This window comes from Pristis pectinata, chromosome 4 (genome assembly GCF_009764475.1).
Source record: "Pristis pectinata isolate sPriPec2 chromosome 4, sPriPec2.1.pri, whole genome shotgun sequence".
Classification (NCBI taxonomy): Eukaryota; Metazoa; Chordata; class Chondrichthyes; order Rhinopristiformes; family Pristidae; genus Pristis; species Pristis pectinata.
In genome coordinates, this window is record NC_067408.1 from 77,634,725 (window position 1) to 77,655,815 (window position 21,091).

General features: G+C 41.4%; 1 protein-coding gene across 3 annotated transcripts in view; it reads left to right on the top strand.

Moving 5' to 3' along the window:
• Positions 1 to 21,091, top strand: part of dmd (dystrophin) — a 1,415,828-nt gene that overhangs the window by 557,597 nt on the left and 837,140 nt on the right. For all 3 annotated transcript variants that reach the window (XM_052015085.1, XM_052015086.1, XM_052015087.1), the window contains exons 17-19: positions 992 to 1,164; positions 18,403 to 18,526; positions 19,398 to 19,485. In XM_052015085.1, coding sequence (XP_051871045.1) covers positions 992 to 1,164; positions 18,403 to 18,526; positions 19,398 to 19,485 — 385 coding nt within the window. The remainder of the gene's footprint in view (positions 1 to 991; positions 1,165 to 18,402; positions 18,527 to 19,397; positions 19,486 to 21,091) is intronic.

The window sequence follows — 21,091 nt, forward strand, 5'->3', positions numbered from 1 at the left end:
AATCTTCATCCAGGTTTACATTATGCCTTCCATCAAGCACCACTGTCCTATAACTCTGGTATTCTTTCTACATTCCTCCTTTGTTCTACCAATGATAATCCTTCAATATGTTGGGTCCTGTTTTCTGGGGCAACTTGCAACAAAAGTGCTGGAGGAACTCAGCAGGTCATAGAGGAGGAAAACTTCTTTAGGGTAGGCATCTGCAGAATCTCTTGTGTCTCCTGTTTTCTGGGACTCTCTTTTTACACATCTGTCGCACCTGCAAAGGGCACCTCTGTAACAAATATCTCAGTCATCCTTCTTAAACTCTCTTTTCATGGCTATTTGTCATAGCTTTCTTGGGTCTGCCTGTGAAGTACTTATAACTGTCAAAGGTTTTAAATAAATTCAGGTTGTTGTGAAAATTTGAACTTGTTGAGCAATGGCACAGAACACTAAACTGATTATGAGGTGGAGATGATTTAAAAGGAACATACTTATTTTCTGTTGAGTTCTAACTGGAATACTCCATCATTGTGTACAGTGATTGTGCATTGAATACTTCAACAAGATGCTGAATGAGTTGTCTGTTAGGGGGAAAGTAAAGGAGTGTGAGATTGACACAAAGGTGATCTGACCTGATCATATTGTAAACTTACTTTATAAAATCACAGTTGGAAAGAACAGGAAGGATTTGGCAGGCCTGCCTGTCCTGTTGCTCCTTAAGTGTGTTAATGAATATTTTTGAGAGGGCCATTGAATTGATGCATTTATTCACAATTCATTTTGTATGTGTACTCTTAAATCCTTTTTCATTCTAATCAGTTTTTAGCCACAGGATGAATGAGATTAAATACTCTTGTTTGGAAGAATCATTCATTGTTGTATTGTGAAGGTCAGATCATGATCTGACTGGAGAAATTGCAATCATTATTTTCTTTGCAGACTTCAAACAATTGTTACTGAAATCATTCCAGCAGTCTGTGTCTTCTTGTCTTAATACTTCCCTCAGATTTCGCAGTCTGCCACTGCAACTCAGACATCATTAACGCAGACCACCGTAATGGAAACTGTAACCATGGTTACGACCAAAGAACAGATTTTGGTGAAGCCGAAAGAGGAACTTCCTCCAGCCCCTCCTCCCAAGAAGAGGCAGGTACTTGTGGACTCTGAGCTCAGGAAGAGGTGGGTTTAAAAAGTAATATGAAAGTATCATGTTAACATTATTGCTGGAAATTGGAGAACATGATGAAAAATGTCTGTTTCATATGCTGACGGATGTTGTTGTTGATTGTAATTCATGCATTAACTTGGAATTCCCACATAATTCATTTAAATTATGGCAGTCGATGAGGACACATCTACTTTTACATTTCTTCTGACTTATTTGATATAATATTATATATTTTGCAATGGTATCTCAAAGCTTGCTTGTTCCTGCTTCCATGGAATGAAATGTAAATGTCTGCTATGTTCTTCAGTTAAGAGGAGCCAGCTCTCCACCTACTGTTAGAAACTATTATTACTAAGATTACATTTTATAAACACGAGGGGAAATCAGCTACGAGAAGAACATTGTGCCATCACTAATGGTTTTGAGATTAACCCTTAGGATTCCAATCATTTCTCGCAATTGTTATTGAATTGGTACTGTGCAATAAATTTATTTCTTTTTTGGTTTTTATTTATCTCAGATACAGAGTGCAATTGGAAATCAGTCAGGATTCAGCACATAAGGAGAATTAACAATGGCTATAAGAATGGCAAGGGGAGTCTGAATGGAGATTAGCATATAACAAAAAGAAACATGAACTTTTTATAAACATCTTGAGTGAATGATGGAGCCAACTCATCATGTGCAGTGGGGGGGGGGGGGGCATGACGGAGATACTGAGTAGGCACTTGGCACCTGTTGTCACTGAAGAGGATGAAATTAAATACATTGTGGAGAGTCTGGAGAAGAAATAGTGCATGATTTTTCCCACATACGAGAAAACTACAAGTAGCTGCCAAATAGATTTCTACCATACCTGTCCATTTCCATCCAAGGTTATTGGGAAAAAGCAAGGCTAAAGATAACAAAAACTCTGACCTCAGTTTTTTCTATCTTCCTTAGTTGTTGGAGTGGTGCCAGAAGACTGGAAAATTGCTTAGAAACCTTGTTTGGGGGAGAAAAAGAATTATCAACCTTGTTGGAAAAGGCCAGCCAGTCAAATTTCAGTTTGGAGGGGACTGCCCAAATAAAAAACAAATTATTAGTTGAAGATGCAGGGGTTAATGGAGAGGACTGAATTAAAGAGGGCAAATCATGACTGATGAATCTGATTCGGTCTTTAATGAAATACTGTAATATGCATAGATTTGGGTGCATTCAGTCTAATCAGGTTTCAGAATTCATACTTGTGGAATAGACTACTTAGAACAAAGACTTAAGAGCTTTAAAAAAAATCCACTTGACTCAAAATGAACAAAACAATTAACCATCTGAAAGTATATTAAATACAGTAATTCTGGATTACTGATGAGCATGTGCAGATCTGTTCCTTTACTTGAAACTCAAAATGTTTTTAGTCCTTGAATATTCTTTGCTTCTATTGCTGCATAAGCATTTGCAACATTTACCTTGCATGCAAATCTTAACTGATCATTAGCAAGCACTTGGATACCAGTAGCAAGTAGTCAGTTCGGCAATGACTATAGAATAGCTTCTTCATTGGGGCTCTACCAAGTTGCCTCTCTGTCTGCAGCAGCCAGTCCTTTTTTTTTGTACCTTCAAGACTGGGCAGACTTTGTGTGAGTTCTATTTCCCTTGGAAAAAATCACAATTCCTTGTCCTGAGACTTGATCAAGCTGACCAGTTAAAGTCATTTCACTGGCAATGACCCCTATTCCTGGTAATCATGTGACTTGCAAAATCCAGTTGTAAGATCCCAGCCTGCAGTTGGTGGTCCCACTGCTGCACTCAGCAGCTTTGTAAAATTTTGTGGGCCTCGAATAGCCTGTTGATATTAAAAATTACAGCAACCAATTTTGCTGGCCTTATGAAAGTAAAGGGGATTGATAAAGGAAGTGCGGTAGATCAAGTAATTATTGATTTTCAAAATAAATTTGATAAAGGACCTCATCATTATTTGGAAAATGGGACTACGAGATATTTAAAGGAACAGTGGGGACTTAGTTATGTAGTTGGCTAAGGGGCAGGAGTGAAGGGGTGTTTTTCTGACTGGGGCAATGTATGTGATGGGTTACCCCTGGGTCAGTGCTTCTCTTGTCTATTCTATTATATTGCATTGGAATTTGGGAAGGACAGCTGTAAAGTCAGTTGATTACACAAACCTTGGAAGACATACTAAGCAGTGAGTCAGAAAGCAGCAGACCTCTGATGGACAGAGACAGATTGGCAAAATGGGTGGATGCTGACCAGCTGCAGATAAATGTGAGGCAGAAGCACTGTGGAGAGATGGTAAGATCTAAATTGTACCATTTTAGTGGAGTGCAAGAACAGAGTGCTGAAAGAGTGCACTTAGGATTGATGGGAATGCAGCGGAGGAGGTTAAAGGAGGGTTACTGAAGGATACCAGGAATATGAAGTCTCATCACATGGAGGAATTGGAGAAGCTGGGATTTCCCTCCTTGGAGAGACTTCAAAAGTTATGAACCTTTTCAAGATGACATCCTTTGGTGGAGGAAGTGAGTGAATGGTTTGTGGAGTACCAATCAATGAGGTGGCTTTGTGCTGGATGGTGCTTAACTTCTTCTGTGTTTTTGGTATATTTATTAAAGGGATGTGGGCTTCACAGGCTTAGCCAGCATTTAATTTCCCATCCCTAGTTGCTCTTAAGAAGGTGGTGGTGAGATGCCTTTTTGAACTGCTGCAGTCCTTGAGGTGTGGGTATACCCACAATGCTGTTGGGGAAAGAGTTCCAGAATTTTGACCCAGCAATGGTGAAGGAATGGTGATATATTTCCAAATCAGGACAGCGTGGGGCCTGGAGGCAACTTCCAGGCAGTGGTGTTCCCATGCTTTTGCTGCCCTTGTCCTTCTTGCTGGTGGAGGTTGTGAGTTTGGAAGGTGCTGTCTAAGGAGTTTTGGTGAGTTGCTGCAGTGCATCCTGTAGATGGTACAAACTGCTGCTTCTGTGTGTTGGTGGTTGAGTTACTGAATGGTTGTGGATGGGATGTTTCTTGGTTCTGTTCTAATCAATGCAAATAGAAGATGTCGTATTTCATCATTTTCAAGTCACTATTGTAAGACCATTAGTCATGATATCCATCCTCAGATGTGCTCTCATCACTGCAGCACATAAGAGGTTTATCCAGTTAAGATTCTGGTCAGTGGTGCTCCCAGAATGGTTGAGTCCAAGCTGAAAGGTCCTGGCAAAATCCTGTACTGAGCATCAGTGAGCAAGTCATGGATTATAAAGTGCCCTTTTTTATAGCACTGTTGACTGCAACGTCCACCACTGATGTGATGATGGATGAGAATAGTCAGGGTCATATTTAGTAAGATTGTATTGAACTAATTTTTGCAGACCCGTACATCTCAGGGCAGTTTTTCACATTGTCAGGTAGATGCCAGTGCCAAAACAATGTTCGGGCAGCTTGGCTAGAGATGCAGGTGATGTGAGATCTTTTCTGGTCCCATTGCTTTTGCGGTTCTTGATTTCACATGGACAGAACTGAACTGGCTGAAGTCTGTTTCCTGTGATGGCAGGGACCTCGGGAGGAAATGGAGTTATCTAATTTACTTACTTACCTATTCACTTATTGACCCTGACCAATTTTTATCGTTGCACCATAGAAAGCATCCTATCCGGATGCCCCACAGCTTGGTATGGCAACTGCTCTGCCCATGACCACAAGAAACTGCAGAGAGTTGTTGACACAGCTGAGCACATCATGGAAACCAGCCTCCCCTGCATGGACTTGGTCTACACTTCTCGCTGCCTCCGTAAAGCAGCCAGTGTAATCAAAGATCTCACCCACCCTGGACATCCTCCCTTCTCTCCCTTCTCCCCCTTCCCACTGGGCAGAAAATACAACAGCTGGAAATCCCACACCACCAGGCTGAAGGATAGCTTCTATCCTGCTGTTATAAGATGATTGAATGGTTCCCTTGTATGATAAGATGGATTCCTGACCTCACAATCTACCTCATTGTGACCTTGCACCTTACTGTCTACTTGCACTGCACTTTCTCTGCACTGTAGCACTTTATTCTGCACTCGGTTACTGTTTTTACCTTGTACTACCTCAATGCACTGTTGTATTGAATTGAACTGTATGGGCGGAATGCAAGACAAGTTTTTCACTGTACCTCAGTGCATGTGATAATAATAAACCAATGTACCAATTGACTTCTGGCAGGAGCTTCAAACTTGTCTTCAAGACACATATGCTTGTCCTTGAGACACATCGTGAGGAAGAGGATGTTCTTGGAGTGACCCTTCTCTATTAATTGTTTAATTCTTTGCTACCGTTCATGCTTGGATGTGGCTAGACTCTCGAAATTTGATCTGATCTGTTGGCTGTGAGATCTGTTAACTTTGTTTACTACATTGATGCTTTTGCCGTTTTCTTTTTTTAATAAGCATGTATTGCTTTGATGCAACTTTCCCAGATTGGCACCTTATCTGTAGGTGAGTAGAGTGCTGATCCTGGCACATTATGGCCCTCCTACACTTTGGTCCACTGGCTTGAAAGTTGTCGTAGAGTGACTGCAGTTCTGTTGCTGCTGATCATGGAATCACAGTTCCTGCACAGAATGGAGTCATTCAGCTGATCAATTCGATGCCAGCCTCCTGCAGAACAACCTGGTCACTCCCTTTCCCCGTGATCCCATGCATTATTTCCCATTAGGTATCAATCCAGCTCCCAGTTGGCTGTGCTGATTTTAGTTTCCCTCAGCTATATGGACAGTGAATTTTAGGTTATTACTTTTCTTTGCGCAAAAGGTTTTCTTCTCTCATTTCACCTGTACTTTTTGGCTTTAACTTGAAATCTGTGTTTTTGGTCCTTGAACCATCTGCTAAAGGGAACAACATCTCTCTGCTTCTTCTCTGTAAAGCTGACCCATGGTGCCTTGAGGATGTCCAGTTTTGAACTCCCTCAGCTCTCCTGAATTTACTCCTGCAGCACTATGGGATCTCTACGTAACATCCCTGCAGTGTGTCCTCAGTCCGAAGATTTAAGGGCACTGTAGACACACTTTTTATATTCTAAGTAGTGCAGTGAAAGAGCATTAGAATTTTGAATATTTGTTTGAAGTCTTGTAAAAGCTATTTTTTCCTGGCATTTTAAAATGAACCACACTTTGTTGAGAATTCTGAATTGCTTCTTTGTTTCTGGATCCAGTACAAATTGCATTGAACAGGATTGCTGAGATCTGCTTTCTGTTCACTATATTACACAAATATTGGTTTAAGATTATTACCTAAAACATAATAGCATTATAATTGTCAAATACTGAAGTTGTCAGTGGTCACAATCAGGTGGTCAATTTTGCACTGAGATTGCTGTTAACTCTCTGAGTCTGTCATTGGATCAATGGGAAATGTAATATTGACTACAATGATTGGTTACAAAACAATTGAATACTGCATTCAAGTAACTTCAAATTTAGAGTAAGGTCTTCAGTAACAAACCATCAGAACTCTCTGGTATATATTATGCAGGTGCAGGGGTTGCAATATGCAATTTGCACCCATTCTGTATAATCTTTGCAGCATGGCATCTTCAGGCTGATCACCTTCGATTTGAATTATGTGTGCAGCCAAAGTTAACTGTGGTATTGATTGGCAGAGAAGGCCAACAATTGATCTTTCTCCACTGGCATTACTTAAAAGCTAGCCTGCACCTCTCCAAAGGGAAGGTGGAATTTGACTGCTCTTGTTGCAGCCATAATTCAGAATAATTTTGGCAGCAAAGAGCATTGGTTGAGGGTGGGGGAGGGAAGGCTTCAAGACTTTCTTTGCAGTGATGAAGTTCTTGAAGGAGGATGTGCAAAGGAGAAAATATATCCTGCGTCTACAGGGAGAAGTTGCCATCCTGAGACACAGTCAAAAAGCAGTGGGAGCTGAATGGCCTAGAGTTTTTTGTCAGTCCTGGAGAAGGGAACATGATGGCACAACAAGTTCACTGACTTTTCATGAGTGGCCAAGAAAATGTATATTCTCCCAGGTCATATCCAACCAACTGTAATGCTGGTCTCAGGCTCTCTTCAATTCAGCACACCCCTATCACTCATCTACGAACAATCTCCATCAGTCAAGACTCAAAAGTTCATGTGCCTCAGTGCAATTTCATACACTGATCATTGCTGCATGCCTCATACTCAACACCCAAAACTTGCAGCTTACACAGTGCATGAATCACGGAGGATAAAATAGAGGCAGGACCTACACGTGGTAAGAATGAGGGCATCAGTGAGCTACAACTAGGTCAGGAAATAAAATTGCACAATTGCTCGCTCACCAAAATGCGTGGTCACACACATGCTTTCTTGCAGAACACTGATGAGGATAGCAGTGGAGCAGACTGATGGACATATGCAGGAAAATTCACGGTGCATTTGGAAGTCTGCCAAAGTCCATGTTCGGTATCCAGGAATATAGAGGTGTCTGTCAGCAACTTAACATTAGTCTGCATAAAGCTTGGTGTGGTCCCTTCTGCAGTTCACGCTCAGCCTGAAGTTAACTTCTGTCAAGCAACAGACTGAGGTCCTGTGAACTCAGTCTGCTGCCGTTATGGCTGAGAGACCAGTGTTGGCTTGCAAACTGCCTACAGGTCCCAGTACCTTGCCCTCCAGCAGATTACTGGGATTGGAAGCGAATGACAAAGACTGATCTCTGAGATTGTGCAGCATTCACTTGACCACACGACTCATGAGACCCACTAAAGCGACACTGCAGTCTCTTTCAAAGCCATCATGAAGTATCTTTTCAGCACACAGATCTACCTAATATCTTGAAATAACATGGCTTTCATTGTATGCATTATATGCGTGTGAGCCTTTGGTACAAAGAAGAATCAAGAACTATGTTGTTAGCAGAACATTTCTGTCACTCGGGCCACTCTGATGGACCTAGTGATGGTGGCTGGAATACAATTAGCTCCAAGTCTGCCGTGAAAAGAAAGGATTATGACAACTGCCACAGTAGCAGGCATTGGCCTGCATGATATGCACACACTTGCTGGATGCCATAGGAGTGTAATCCCTTTCAGTCCCATGGCATGGCAGAGTTGATGTATGGCATTCAATAACCAGAATGTAAAGAGTCTGCTAGCTTTCCCTACTTGGACCCAGGAAGTGAAAAGGGAATGCGGTTATTGTGCTGTGACTGGTTGGCTTCAATGACCTTGTTTAAGTAAGAATTGACTGGAAACTACAAAATGTTGCCAAGACTTCCAGCTTTACTCAGGAGGGAAGCACTTTTGTTATTTTGTCATGAGATGGTGTTCTGACAGATCGGATATGCAAGTATTTGGACAACCAAGGGCTGATTAAGGATAGTCAGCATGGATTTGTGCGCGGTAGATTGTGCTTAACGAATCTTGTAGAGTTTTTCGAGGAGGTTACCAAGAAAGTAGACGAAGAAAAGGCTGTGGATGTTGTCTACATGGACTTTCGTAAGGCCTTTGACAAGGTCCCACATGGGAGGTTAGTTCAGAAGGTTCAGACACTAGGTATCCATGGAGAGGTTGTAAACTGAATTCGAAATTGGCTGTGTGGAGAGGTTGTAAACTGAATTCGAAACTGGTGTTGTGGAGAGGTTGTAAGCTGAATTGTTGTTTGTTGTCTATATCAATGATCTAGATGATAATGTGGTAAATTGGATCAGCAAGTTTGCTGATAACACTAAGATTGGAGGTGTTGTGGAGAGGTTGTAAACTGAATTCGAAACTGGTGTTGTGGAGAGGTTGTAAGCTGAATTCGAAATTGGTGTTGTGGAGAGGTTGTAAACTGAATTCGAAACTGGTGTTGTGGAGAGGTTGTAAGCTGAATTCGAAATTGGTGTTGTGGAGAGGTTGTAAACTGAATTCGAAACTGGTGTTGTGGAGAGGTTGTAAGCTGAATTCGAAATTGGTGTTGTGGAGAGGTTGTAAACTGAATTCGAAACTGGTGTTGTGGAGAGGTTGTAAGCTGAATTCGAAATTGGCTGTGTGGGAGAAGACAGACAGTGGTAGTGGATGATTGTTTCTCAGACTGGAGGCCTGGAGGCCTGTTTCTCAGACTGGAGGCCTGTGACTAGTGGTGTGCCTCAGGGATCTGTGCTGGGACCATTGTTGTTTGTTGTCTATATCAATGATCTAGATGATAATGTGGTAAATTGGATCAGCAAGTTTGCTGATAACACTAAGATTGGAGGTGTTGTGGACAGCGAGGAAGGCTTTCAAAGCTCGCAGAGGGATCTGGACCAACTGGAAAAATGGGCCAGAAAATGGCAGATGGAATTTAACGCAGACAAGTGTGAGGTGTTGCATTTTGGAAGGACAAATCAAGGTAGGACATACACAGTAAATGGTAGGGCACTGAGGAGTGCGGAGGAACAAAGGGATCTGAGAGCTCAGATACATAATTCCCTGAAAGTGGCGTCACAGGTAGACAGGGTTGTAAAGAAGGCTTTTGGCATCCTGGTATTCATAAATCAAAGTATTGAGTATAGGAGTTTGGATGTTATGGTGAGGTTGTATAAGACATTGGTGAGGCCAAATTTGGAGTATTGTGTGCAGTTCTGGTCACCTAACTATAGGAAGGATATCAGGAAGATTGAAAGAGTGCAGTGAAGATTTACCAGAATGTTTCTGGGTCTTCAGCAGTTGAGTTACAGGGAAAGATTGAACAGGTTAGGACTTTATTCCTTGAAGCGTAGAAGAATGAGGGGAGATTTGATAGAGGTTTACAAAATTATGAGCGGTATAGACAGGGTAAATGCTCTTTCCACCTAGATTAGGAGAGATAAGTACAAGAGGACATGGCTTTAGGGTGAAAGAGGAAAGGTTTAGGGGAAACATTAGGGAAAACTTCTTCACTCAAAGAGTGGTGGGAGTGTGGAACAAGCTGCCATCTGATGTGGTAAATGCGGGCTCACTCTTAAGTTTTAAGAATAAATTGGATAGATACATGGATGGGAGAGGTCTGGAGGGTTATGGACAGGGTGCAGGTCAATGGGACTAGCGGAATAAAGTTTCGGCACAGACTAGAAGGGCAGAATGGCCTGTTTTCTGTGCTGTAGTATTCTGTGGTTCTATGTGACATTGCCAGCAAGATCAGCATTAAATCTCCATTGAACTAACTATCTTTGACATTTCAGAGGTCAATAAAGAATCATCTTGGTGAGTCTGGAGGCATATGTATACCAGAACAGGTACAAAGACAAGTTAGCTAAGATGTAATAACTGCTAGCCAACTGTCTGGGTTTCTTTCTGGAGGTATAGAATTGAAAAGCAGGAAAATGTACTCAACCGATATTGAACCTCAGTTAATCCACAGGTTTTACAGAATGCATTACTGGTTGTCGTATTATAAAAAGGATATTGAAGTAATTAAGAGTGTTGAAAAGAATTATAAGGGTGAAAGCAGAAATGCTGGGGTGTACATGTCAGAAAAGCATGAATGGGTTTTCTTGCGAAGAGAGGTCTGATGACTAACTTAATGGAGGATTTAAAAAAATTATGCAGGCCTTTGGTGGATGCAGGGAAAAATGTTTTCTGTTTTAGGGAAGGGCATAATCAGAGGCCAGCAATGTAAGATAGTCACCGATAAACTAAGGATGAAATTGATAAGCAATGTCTTTTTTAAGTTGAGTGGTGAGAATGTGTCATGTGCTGCACATCGAGTGTACATTTTGAAAGACGGGTTGATTAGGGATAGTCAACAAGTCTTTGTGTGTGGTAAATCCTCTCACACCAATTCAAATGAATTTTTTGAAGAGGTAACGAAAACGTTTGACGGAAGTTGGGTGGTAGACATTGTCAAGTTGGACTTGCATAAGGCATTTGACAAGGTCAAGCATGGTTGGTTGGTCCAGAAGTTTAAGGCACATGGGATCCAAGGTGAGTTGGCAAATTGGATTCAAAATTGTCTTGGCGATAGGAGTCAGAGGTGGGTACCGGCGGGATGCTTTTCTGATTGGAAGTCTGTGTCCAGTAGTGTACCACAGAGATTGATGCTGGAACCGTTGTTGTCTGTGGTATATATATTAATAACTTGGATGTGGATGTTGGAGGGATGATTGGTAAGTTTGTGGATGATATGAAAATTGGTGGTGTCGTAGATTGTGAGGAAGGTTGTCTCAGACTAAAGCAGAATATAGATCAGATGGAAAGTTGGGCAGATAATTTCATGCCAACAACTGCAAGGTGATGCATTTCAGGAAGTCAAATGGGGGTAGGACATATACAGTTAATGGTAGGGAGCTTAGGAGTGTTGGTAAACAAGGGAACCTGGGTGATCATGTCTATAGTCCCCTGAAGGTGGCAACAAAGGTAGACAGTGGCAACACAGGGTGATGAAGAAGGTATATGGTGTGCTTGCTTTCATAGATTGGGCATAGAATATAAAAGTTGGGATGTTATGTTGCAACTTTACTGGTTTGACCACACTTGGAGTGTTGTGTGCATTTCTGGTGGCCGCTCTATTGGAAGGATGTGATTGCACTGAAGAGAGAAGATTCACCAGGGTATTGCCTGGATTGGAAGACTAGTTATGGGGAGAGATTGGATAGGTTGGGCTTGTATTCTCTGGAGGCAAGGAGACTGTGGGGTGACCTGATAAAGGTAGTGAAAATTGTGAGAGATATAGTTAGGTGAGATGGTCAGAATCTTTTTCCTATGATGTGGATATTAAAAACAAGAGGGCATAGGATTACGGTGAGGGGAAGAAATTTTAAAGAGGATCTGAGGGGAAAGTTTTTTTTGTACAGAGGATGGTTGATATCTGGAATGCGTTACAAGAGGAAGTGATGTAATCAGATACAATCACTATGTTTAAGAGGCATTTAGACAGGCACTTGAAAAAGCAAGGCAAAAAAGAATATGGACCTAATTCAGGCAAATGGGATCAGTGCAGATGGGCCAAAAGGTCAGCATGGACATGATGGGCTGAAGGGATTGGAGAGGTACGTCAATAGATTTAAATGATGAGGCTCCAGTGGAGCATAAATACTGGCAGAGACTACTTTGGCTGAATGGCCATTTTCTGGCCTCTTTAATTGCTGTAATTGTATAGGTGGCAGTTTTCAGCCCTGAAGGGCATTAGTGCACCTTTCAGCCCAACACTAAGTGGAAGTGTGGGAAGTCCAAACAGCACAAAGATCTGTGCTTCAGCACACTGTGAAATATGACGAACAAGTTGTGCAAAGGCAGTAATTTCATCTGGTCTCTTACCTTTTTGAAATTCACGACTAGTACTCATGCTTGAATATTTTCATGACAAATTTATTTAATATTTCCATTCCCCATTTGCCTTGTCGAGATTCAAACTTTTGCCTTTGGATCTGTAGTCGAGACCTTTGGATACTCATCCAGTGACTTAGCTAATATGCTAAATTATTTCTACAAAACAATTTGTTACCACAGTAACCTTGATAGCCAATGATATCACGGTCCTTTTCCTGATTGGAAATTGAAGTGGGAGCTGCTGCATTTGGCAGAATGGTTTGTTCCTTGCTACGGTTCAGAGAGGAATATTGCTCCCTTAGCACTCTTGGTGGATATGGGATACAGATGAGAGCGCTTCTCCAAGCAGTTTCTTCCACTGCCTCAAACATACTGTATTCCAGTGCTGACTGCATCCTTAGATGTGTGCAATTGTTGATTGTGGAAAAGGTTATCAGCAAAAAGTCTTTAAGCATTTACTAGACCTCACTCTGCACACAACTTGAAACATGAGTGGAAAGCACTAGACACTTGAGGAAGTGCAGCAAAATCCAGAAGAAGCAACTGTAAGTAGTTGATCCCATTGAATTTTGCCTGTGGGGAGGGTGGGGACTCAGTGTGGGTGTCATGGGTTACTTCCTGCTGCTTATTGTATGTTCGACTGTCTGAGAAGACATTGTTTGGAGCAATGATCTCTCAGATGGCAACCTGGCATCAGATTGACTTTGCATACTGATTGCCATCATGACGTCAGCAATGCATGTGATAATGTCTCTTCACAGGTGGCCTCCAGCGCAATTCGCGGCAGATGTTTGTGTGTGACAGCAAGTGCCATTTTGACCCAAACAGTGGGTGCTGGTGACTCCAAATGCATATCCAGTGTCTATGTTGTGATCACTCAGAGAGAGAATACACTTCTTGGAGATTAGATCTCTGCAGTGAATTGACAGATGACCTACAACTCTCAGATTTTGATCAGTGGGCAGCAGGAGAAAATGGATTGTGTTTAAACTATCCCCTTCACTTCTATGGATGGAAAGAGCTAATGGTTCAGTCTTCAAGCAACCCAGTTGCTGAGCTTCAGTCTGCCTAGCCCAGCACTTGTGACTTGACTTCACATTGTGTACGCAGCTCGAGTATCCTGACTGAGGAAGGAGAGAGAGAGAGAGAGCAAAAATTCCTTAACACTGTCTGGTACAAATGTATAAAAATTGGGTGAAAATATTCTTGAATGTGACCTTTACTCTGCCTCTCCCACCGTGTGAGTAACCTGCCTACATTTGTTAACTGGGCTCCCATGTGAAGTGTGATCACAAGTGTGTGATACTGCATTGTGGCATACTCATGTGCACCGTGGAAATTCATTTACTTTCAGCGGAGAATGGATTAGGGGACATGTTGAATATACAGAATTATTTTGTCGTTCATTGTGTTTGTGACTCCACTTTGAAACACTGTGAATTTGATGGAGGTTGCAAGTTTACTTGGAAAAATACTTAGGAGCCCTGTTGTTCTTCCATATCTTGGGATTAAGGATCTCACGGCAAGCTCGGCAAGGCTGCTTTACCGCGCTTTTGAGGAACATGGGAGCAGGAGTTGAACCTTCAACTCTTCGAGTTTGTTCTGCCATTCAGTTAGACGATGGCTGACCTGCATCTTGGCAGTCTGACAGTTACATGGAGAGTCTATTTGAAAGGATAGATGCAGATTATTTATGAGCCCTCTGAGGCTTGGGAAAATACAAGGAAGCAAAACCAGAAAATAATGAACTTGAAAAATAATGTGAAAAATTAAGTCATTTATGAAACTTTTCAGGGATAAACTCAGACTGAAGGTGTCCTCTTTGTTCTGATGGTATGACATAAAGGTCCCAAATTATTCAATTTTTTGTATCTTTGTATCATTATTTGTATTGGTGAGCCGAGAATCTGGAATCAATGCTTCCAGCATTAGAAGGCATACCAAAATATTAGAACAGTAAAACATTTGAGTACACCCAAAGGAGCACAGGATAAATTACTTTGCAGGTCTGAGAAAGCAGTCTGTTTAGAAACAGCAGTGCTGCATTGTCACACGTTATTGGTATTCAACAATAATATCCTGCTTAAAACGAACTGATCTTCCAAATGTTGTTCACTTGTTAACAAGAGCTGGAAATCCACAAGAATTGCTGTTAGTGTTAGGTCACCAAGCCTAATTGGTGCAGAGAATTGTGAGTAAAATGGAATATTTGTTAGTTTTTTCTGTAGCCCTGTTTGTTTAAAATGCACAGTTACAGCGAGTCCTATTGAAATTGCTGTTCATTCTGGGCTTGATGATTTACTTATTCCACTTACGTGAAGAATCTAAATTAACATTATCCACTGAGATCATTAACTCCAAGGTGCTGGAGTTCAGCTGTATATCATATATTTCCTTCTCTACACATTGTTGAATCCAAATAACCGTCTTCCTTATGATGTCATTGACACTTAATATTTAAAGAAAAATGGAAAAAATGTACAAAAATTGCCAATTCTCTAACTAATTCTTTCCAATTATATTAGAGGGTTTCCTTAATTACTGCTCTTTCCAGTAGAACAGCACTTACTCTAATCGAGATCATAAGGTGAGACACTGAGCTCTTTAATGCAGAGCGTCACTGAAGCTGAAAGGAGAAAATGGAAACAATTTGTGAAGTTATAATTAGATGAGACGAAACCTGTGTTTTAAAAGCCTGTAAACAGCAGGAAGGGCCAGTGAGTGAGCTTCCATATTTGGTATGCAAAGAACAGATCTTAAGATTGGTTCAGTCTCTACTGTGACACTTGTGACATCATCAGAAAATCCGCTCTGTGTCATCACCACCACAACTGACCTCCTCCTTGTCTCTGTTGGGTTGGGCTGTTAATTTGTTTTGTTGAGTGGTTTGGGATTTCCTCCAGATAAACTGTGAAGTTCAAAAAAAATGGCCATCTATTCCCATCGCAAGCACTGATCCCAATTACTGATTCCATTCTTCCATCTGACAGCCAAGTTAATCTGAACCAGCCCTTTGGCAGTTTTGGCATTGAATTGGATGACAAGTTAACTTCAGAGCACATATCCACAGCATTACTTAGATTGCCTGCTTCCATGTTATGTAACCCAGCCTGATCTCACTTCTGCTTCAGCTCATCAACTAAATATTCATCCATTCCCTTGCTCCCTCTGGACAATGATTCCAAAGCTCACCTCCCTTCCATCTACCTCCATTAGCTGAAGCTCCTTCTGCTTCCCTTATTCTAACTTGCACCCGTCACCACTGTCTTTCTGATTTGCATTGCCAGTCTGAGTTTTTAACTTCTCATCCTTTTTTGCCCCCCTCAGCTTTCCTTCATTCCTCGCCATTTTTTTCCTTTGTAACTTACTGCAATCTTGCAAGCTTCTGAGATTCTTCTTTATTTCTGCCCTCTTGTATATCAACATTTTTTAAATTGCTCCGTCACTAGCAAATGTGACTTCATTTGTCTGATTCAGAACTAGATACTGTATTGATGAGTAGAGGGGTGGGACAACATAGTGGCACAGTGGTTAGTGCTGCTGCCTCTCAGCTCCAGCACCCTGGGTTCAATCCTGACTTCCAGTGCAGTGTGTGTGGAAATCCAGATCCCATGGAAAGCACGGTTTACAGTAAGTGCCACAACTTCATGGACAATTAGAAAAGAAAATGCCTTTAGTTACCCTGGCAACTTGTGCAGATGATTCACAGTCACTCATCACGCTGAAGAGAACGAGGCCTTGGGAATCAAAAGCTTGCTGATCAGGACCTTAAAGCACTAAATCACAGCCTCACCTCCCACATTTGCAAAGAGGTGGATATGCCAGGTAATCTCAGAGGCAGTGCAAACATGCCAAATAGGGCAAAAGTCTGATTGTGGTAGCTACCAGAGTGTGTCCCTTCTGTCTGTCACAAAGAAGGACTTTTCCCAAGTCCTGGTCGACTGTTTCTTCCCAGTGTCCCAAGAGCTGCTCCCCAAATTGCAACATGGAGTCCAATGAATGTGATCACCACATAACAACTCCACAGGAAAAGCAGGAGAGGTTGCATAGACTAGGACTTTATTCTCTGGAACGGAGGAGATTGAGGGATAACATTTTTATTAGCTTGCAACAATTTTTGGCCATCATTAAGAGGGATTGTGGAAAATCATTGTCCAACTTGGATGCCCTCAGAAGTTCATCTCCACTCTTCGTCTGCTGAATATTGGTATGCCAGTTATGATTTTAACCAAGGGTGGAGTGTATTTGGAATGAGCTGCCAGAAATAGTGGTTGAGGCGGGCACATTAGGAACATTTAAAAGTCATCTAAATAAGTACATGAATGGGAGAAGTTTAGAGGGCTATGGGCCAAATGCTGGCAGATGGGATTAGTTCGCTGGGCAACACAGTCGGCATGGATGGGTTGGGATTAAGGGCATATTTCCGTGCTGTAACACTCTATGAATCTACCACTTATCAAATGTAAATTGGAGCTAAATAAGGCTGCTTCATTCCCCCAATATTTTTCTCAACTTTTCTCACCACAGCTGTGCGCTTTGTCTCCAAAAAGCTTCCCACTGGGGTGGAGCAAATCTTTCGGACAAATAAGAAATTATTCAACCTTTGTCACCTTCACTCTGATACCATGGAGAATCCAATCTCGCTCACAGAGCTGTAGTGTTCACATGGTGTCTGAGTATGGGGACCTTTGGAGGCCAAGCTCTAAATCACCATTAACTCATCCTCTGAAGCACAGAAGACAATGGGCCTTACACTACACATCCACAACACAAAGATCGTCTAACTGTTTGCCTTTCTCTGCACAATACTGGTCCTCTGAAGATGAACCACAATCAGACTTTGGAAAACATGGACCGTTTTCCATATCTCAGAAAGGCAGATGTCATTGAAGAAATTTGCCATCATCTTTTGTGTGCCAGCACAGCCTTTACTCAGCCATGCGCTGAAAAGAGTGTTGTGAGACCTCAAATCTCGCACACAGCTCATGGTCTATCAAGCAGCAGAGATTCTGTATTTCTGTATGCCTCAGAGGTATGGACCACCTGCACCTGGTACCTCAAAGCACTGGAGCTATTTCATTTACTGCCTCTGCAAAGTCCTTCATATCCACTGCCGGGATAACTGAGCCATTGGCACACTTCCTTTGCTGACCAATGTTCCCAGGGTCCATTCATTGATCACGCTCAGTCAGCTTAGATAGGCTGGCCAGTTAGTTTGCATGATGGTCGCAGCTCTTGAAAGATACACTTTAGTCCAAACTCCATATGGCTACAGGTAACCAGGAGGATGGATAACTTGATATGAGGATGTTCTCAGAGGCTCCTTAAAAATGTAATGTCCTCGATGGCTCACTGGGATCCCTCGCTGGTGATGGCTGAAAGCGGAGAAGAAGCATCTGGGATGGGCCTTGAGTCTCATCATCAACAGCACACAAAAGCTCAGCAAAAACAGAGGATGAGGTGCATCCCCACCCCGTATGATGAGCCCACCCAGCCCTCCTCCCCCACCTGTGGCAGAGTCTGCAGATGCCAAGTTGGCCTCATGAGCCATCTGAACTCTCATGGAACTGCAGTGGAAGCAGGTCATCCTCAACCCCGAAGGAGAGGCCAGGAGAAAGAAAACTCATAATCACGCCATATATAAACAACATCGACATGTAGACTGTCTCCATTTTTTCTGCACGAATGAAGCAGTCTTTTTACACTACTCCACTGTCAGTAACTATAACTTGCATTAAGACTATTGCCATTATTAAAATTTATCCCTCTTGTTTTATTTTCTGCGAAGAAATTTTATCTTCCTACCACATTTCACATCCAAAGCTTAAGAACTGTTCCATTGTAAAGCAGGAGTATATTTAATAAAGTGAAGTCCACTGGAGACAGTCAATCCATAAAAAATGGAGTTGAATTGCCTTGCATTCCTTGATATGCGATTCGATTGAATTTCTCTGTACTGAGAAGAGAAAATGAAATGTGAAGTGGTGACAGACTTTTATTAATAATTGGCTGTTATTTCTGAAGGTTTGATGTTGATACAACAGAGCTGCACAGCTGGATGACACGATCAGAAGTTATCCTTCAAAGCCCAGAGTTTGCAATATACCGGAAAGAAGGAAGTATTTCAGATCTTCAGGAAAAAGTTAATGTAAGTCAAGTATTTACTCTGTGAAAGACACTGCCTCGAACTACATTTCCAGTTGGTTGTGCTAAATTCCCTGTATGGTTGCATAAGTATTTTAACTCTGAAATACATTCCATTGAGGTCAAAGGATTTCAGTGAAGAACATACTCATGTACATGTAGCATACTTAGCACTGCCGACCAGAGATGAATTTCTAGAGGCCCTGAAATGAGCCATTTGGTCACGGATGCCGATGAAGTAATACATTACGTGTTTTGATTGCGTTCCACAATCACCTTGAAAAATCTTTACAAAAAGGAGATCCATTGAGTGCTTTTGTCTATTTGTTCTGTTGCATTTTCAACACACATACAGAAATTTAAGAACCTTGTTTTTACCTTATCAACGAAGATTAAATTCTGCTCAGGCATTGATGATGATAAACTCCAGCTCTGTAGCAATTGGCCAGGCTGAGAATAAAATATTAATTGAGCCATCTTCAGTTTAAGGAGGACTGGAATACTAAACATAAACCTTTACTAAATATGCTGATATATCTTTTGAGCTTTTATATTCAGACTGGAATGTCAGGGTGCCAAGATTCCCCTCAATATCTCTCCCCCCAATTATTTACACCATTTATTGATCGAGGATGCTGTGCACAATTTCAAAAACTCTGATACCCTGACATTTATTGGCAGAAATATTAGCAAAACATGAAGCAAACGTGTGAATATCATCTTATTTACTCCAAAACTGCATGTTCAATAAATGGTTAATGTAACTGTCTTTATATACAAATTAACTCAGCCAAAGATATGCAGAATGCTGATTTTCTTTCAACCTCCCTCAGGAATGTGATACAAGGGAAGCTCATTTTATTGTTATGTTGTAGGCTATTGAAAGAGAGAAACCTGAAAAATTCAGAAAATTGCAAGATGCCAGCAGATCAGCTCAGGCCCTGGTGGAACAGATGGTGAATGGTAATTACATGCAAGTTGATTCAGATAATCTTCTTGGGGATTTGTGCGACATATAATTTCACATTTATCACACTAGTGATATTAGCAAACAGCATTCTAAAAGCAAACACCAACTTTGCAGCATACATTTCACGTGTTCAGCAACTGAGATGCATGCACTAAGTAACCGAATTGAAAGGGTACTGACATATATAAACATTTATTTACTCTATAAATTATGTCATTAAAAACACAGATATGTTTTATTCAGTCTCGCCTTAGTTGCAGTGATTCTGCTGTGCATTAACCATGATTACATATTGTCAGATGAGAGTAGAATTTCAAAAGAAACTTTGACAAACCTCTTTTTGACCTTGGTGGGAGAAACCAAGGTACCTTGGAATTTTTTTTGTCTGATCTCCATAACATTAGATCAATAACATTCTTTTTCAAAGTGAAACAAATCCTAGCAGCACATCTGTCCATCCAGTGCATTCTGTTGCTTAACTTTCGTCCTTCCCCCATCTATTTATTGCAATCGTTATCCCCAACAGTACAGCATTCACCCCATACCACAGGGTGAGAGTGTCAACCTGGATTATTTGCTCATATTTTTAGATTGGGATGCAAAGCCCCCAGGAAAGGGAAAGGTGCTCTCACTCGACTGCATTTGATTCCACAAATAATTTTATACCAGCCAAAAAAAAAGTTATTCTGACCCAAGCTGTCCTCAGATTATTCAATGTCTTCTGAGATAATTTAACTTCTGACTATTCCTCACACTTGCATTAACTGTCTGTGAAGTCTGGACCACACCTCCCATTGCCGCTGCCTTTTCTCTTGTGTGATCATCATATTCTTGTGAACCTGCTTCAGGCATCCACAGCCACATTGAAATCCAGAGGCTTTTGTATCTGTCTGAAAAAACAATTTTCAAAATAAAACCAGAGAAGAGCACCTCAGAAAGAAGTGGATTTGCTGGCCTCAAAGTGACTCAGAGGTTTAAGAATACAGAAGGCCTGCTTATGACTTACTGGCTTTAAGCATTGGCTGCTGTGATGGGAAGAGGAAAGAATCATTCTTCAAAGCAGGCAGACTGATGGTGGAGAAAAGTTGCATCAGTTTTACAGGGGTGGGCAAAGGAGCATTGTAGAGGGTCAGTGGATAATCACAGGACCCAATGTTCTTTTCAGAAGCAGACTGGGAGGAAGATAAATCTCATCTTTGGATGAAAGTGTGGATGGGTAAAAATCATAAATTACAGAACTGAGGTGCAAGGAGCTATGGCAATTTATTTTACTTTTGCCATTCAAGTGGCCAGAGGCAGCAGGCATTTGCTGGGGATGATGAAGTAGAATTGCATCATTCTACCTCCTGTCGGGTACCCACAAGCTTTTGTATCTCAGTAAGTCTGACGTCCTGTGGCAATGGAAGGTACTATATGAATTCAAGTCTTTTACTTTGTGATTTTGTATTTATTTCCTTATTTTAATAAGTGGCCTACTTTTTCTGTTGCCATCCACAATCATTTCTCAGTTGCTGAAATAAAAGAAATTGCAAAAGAAATAGATTTTAGAAAATGCATTTGAAGATACATGGGCTTCAAAATTCAGATGTGTTAATTTCT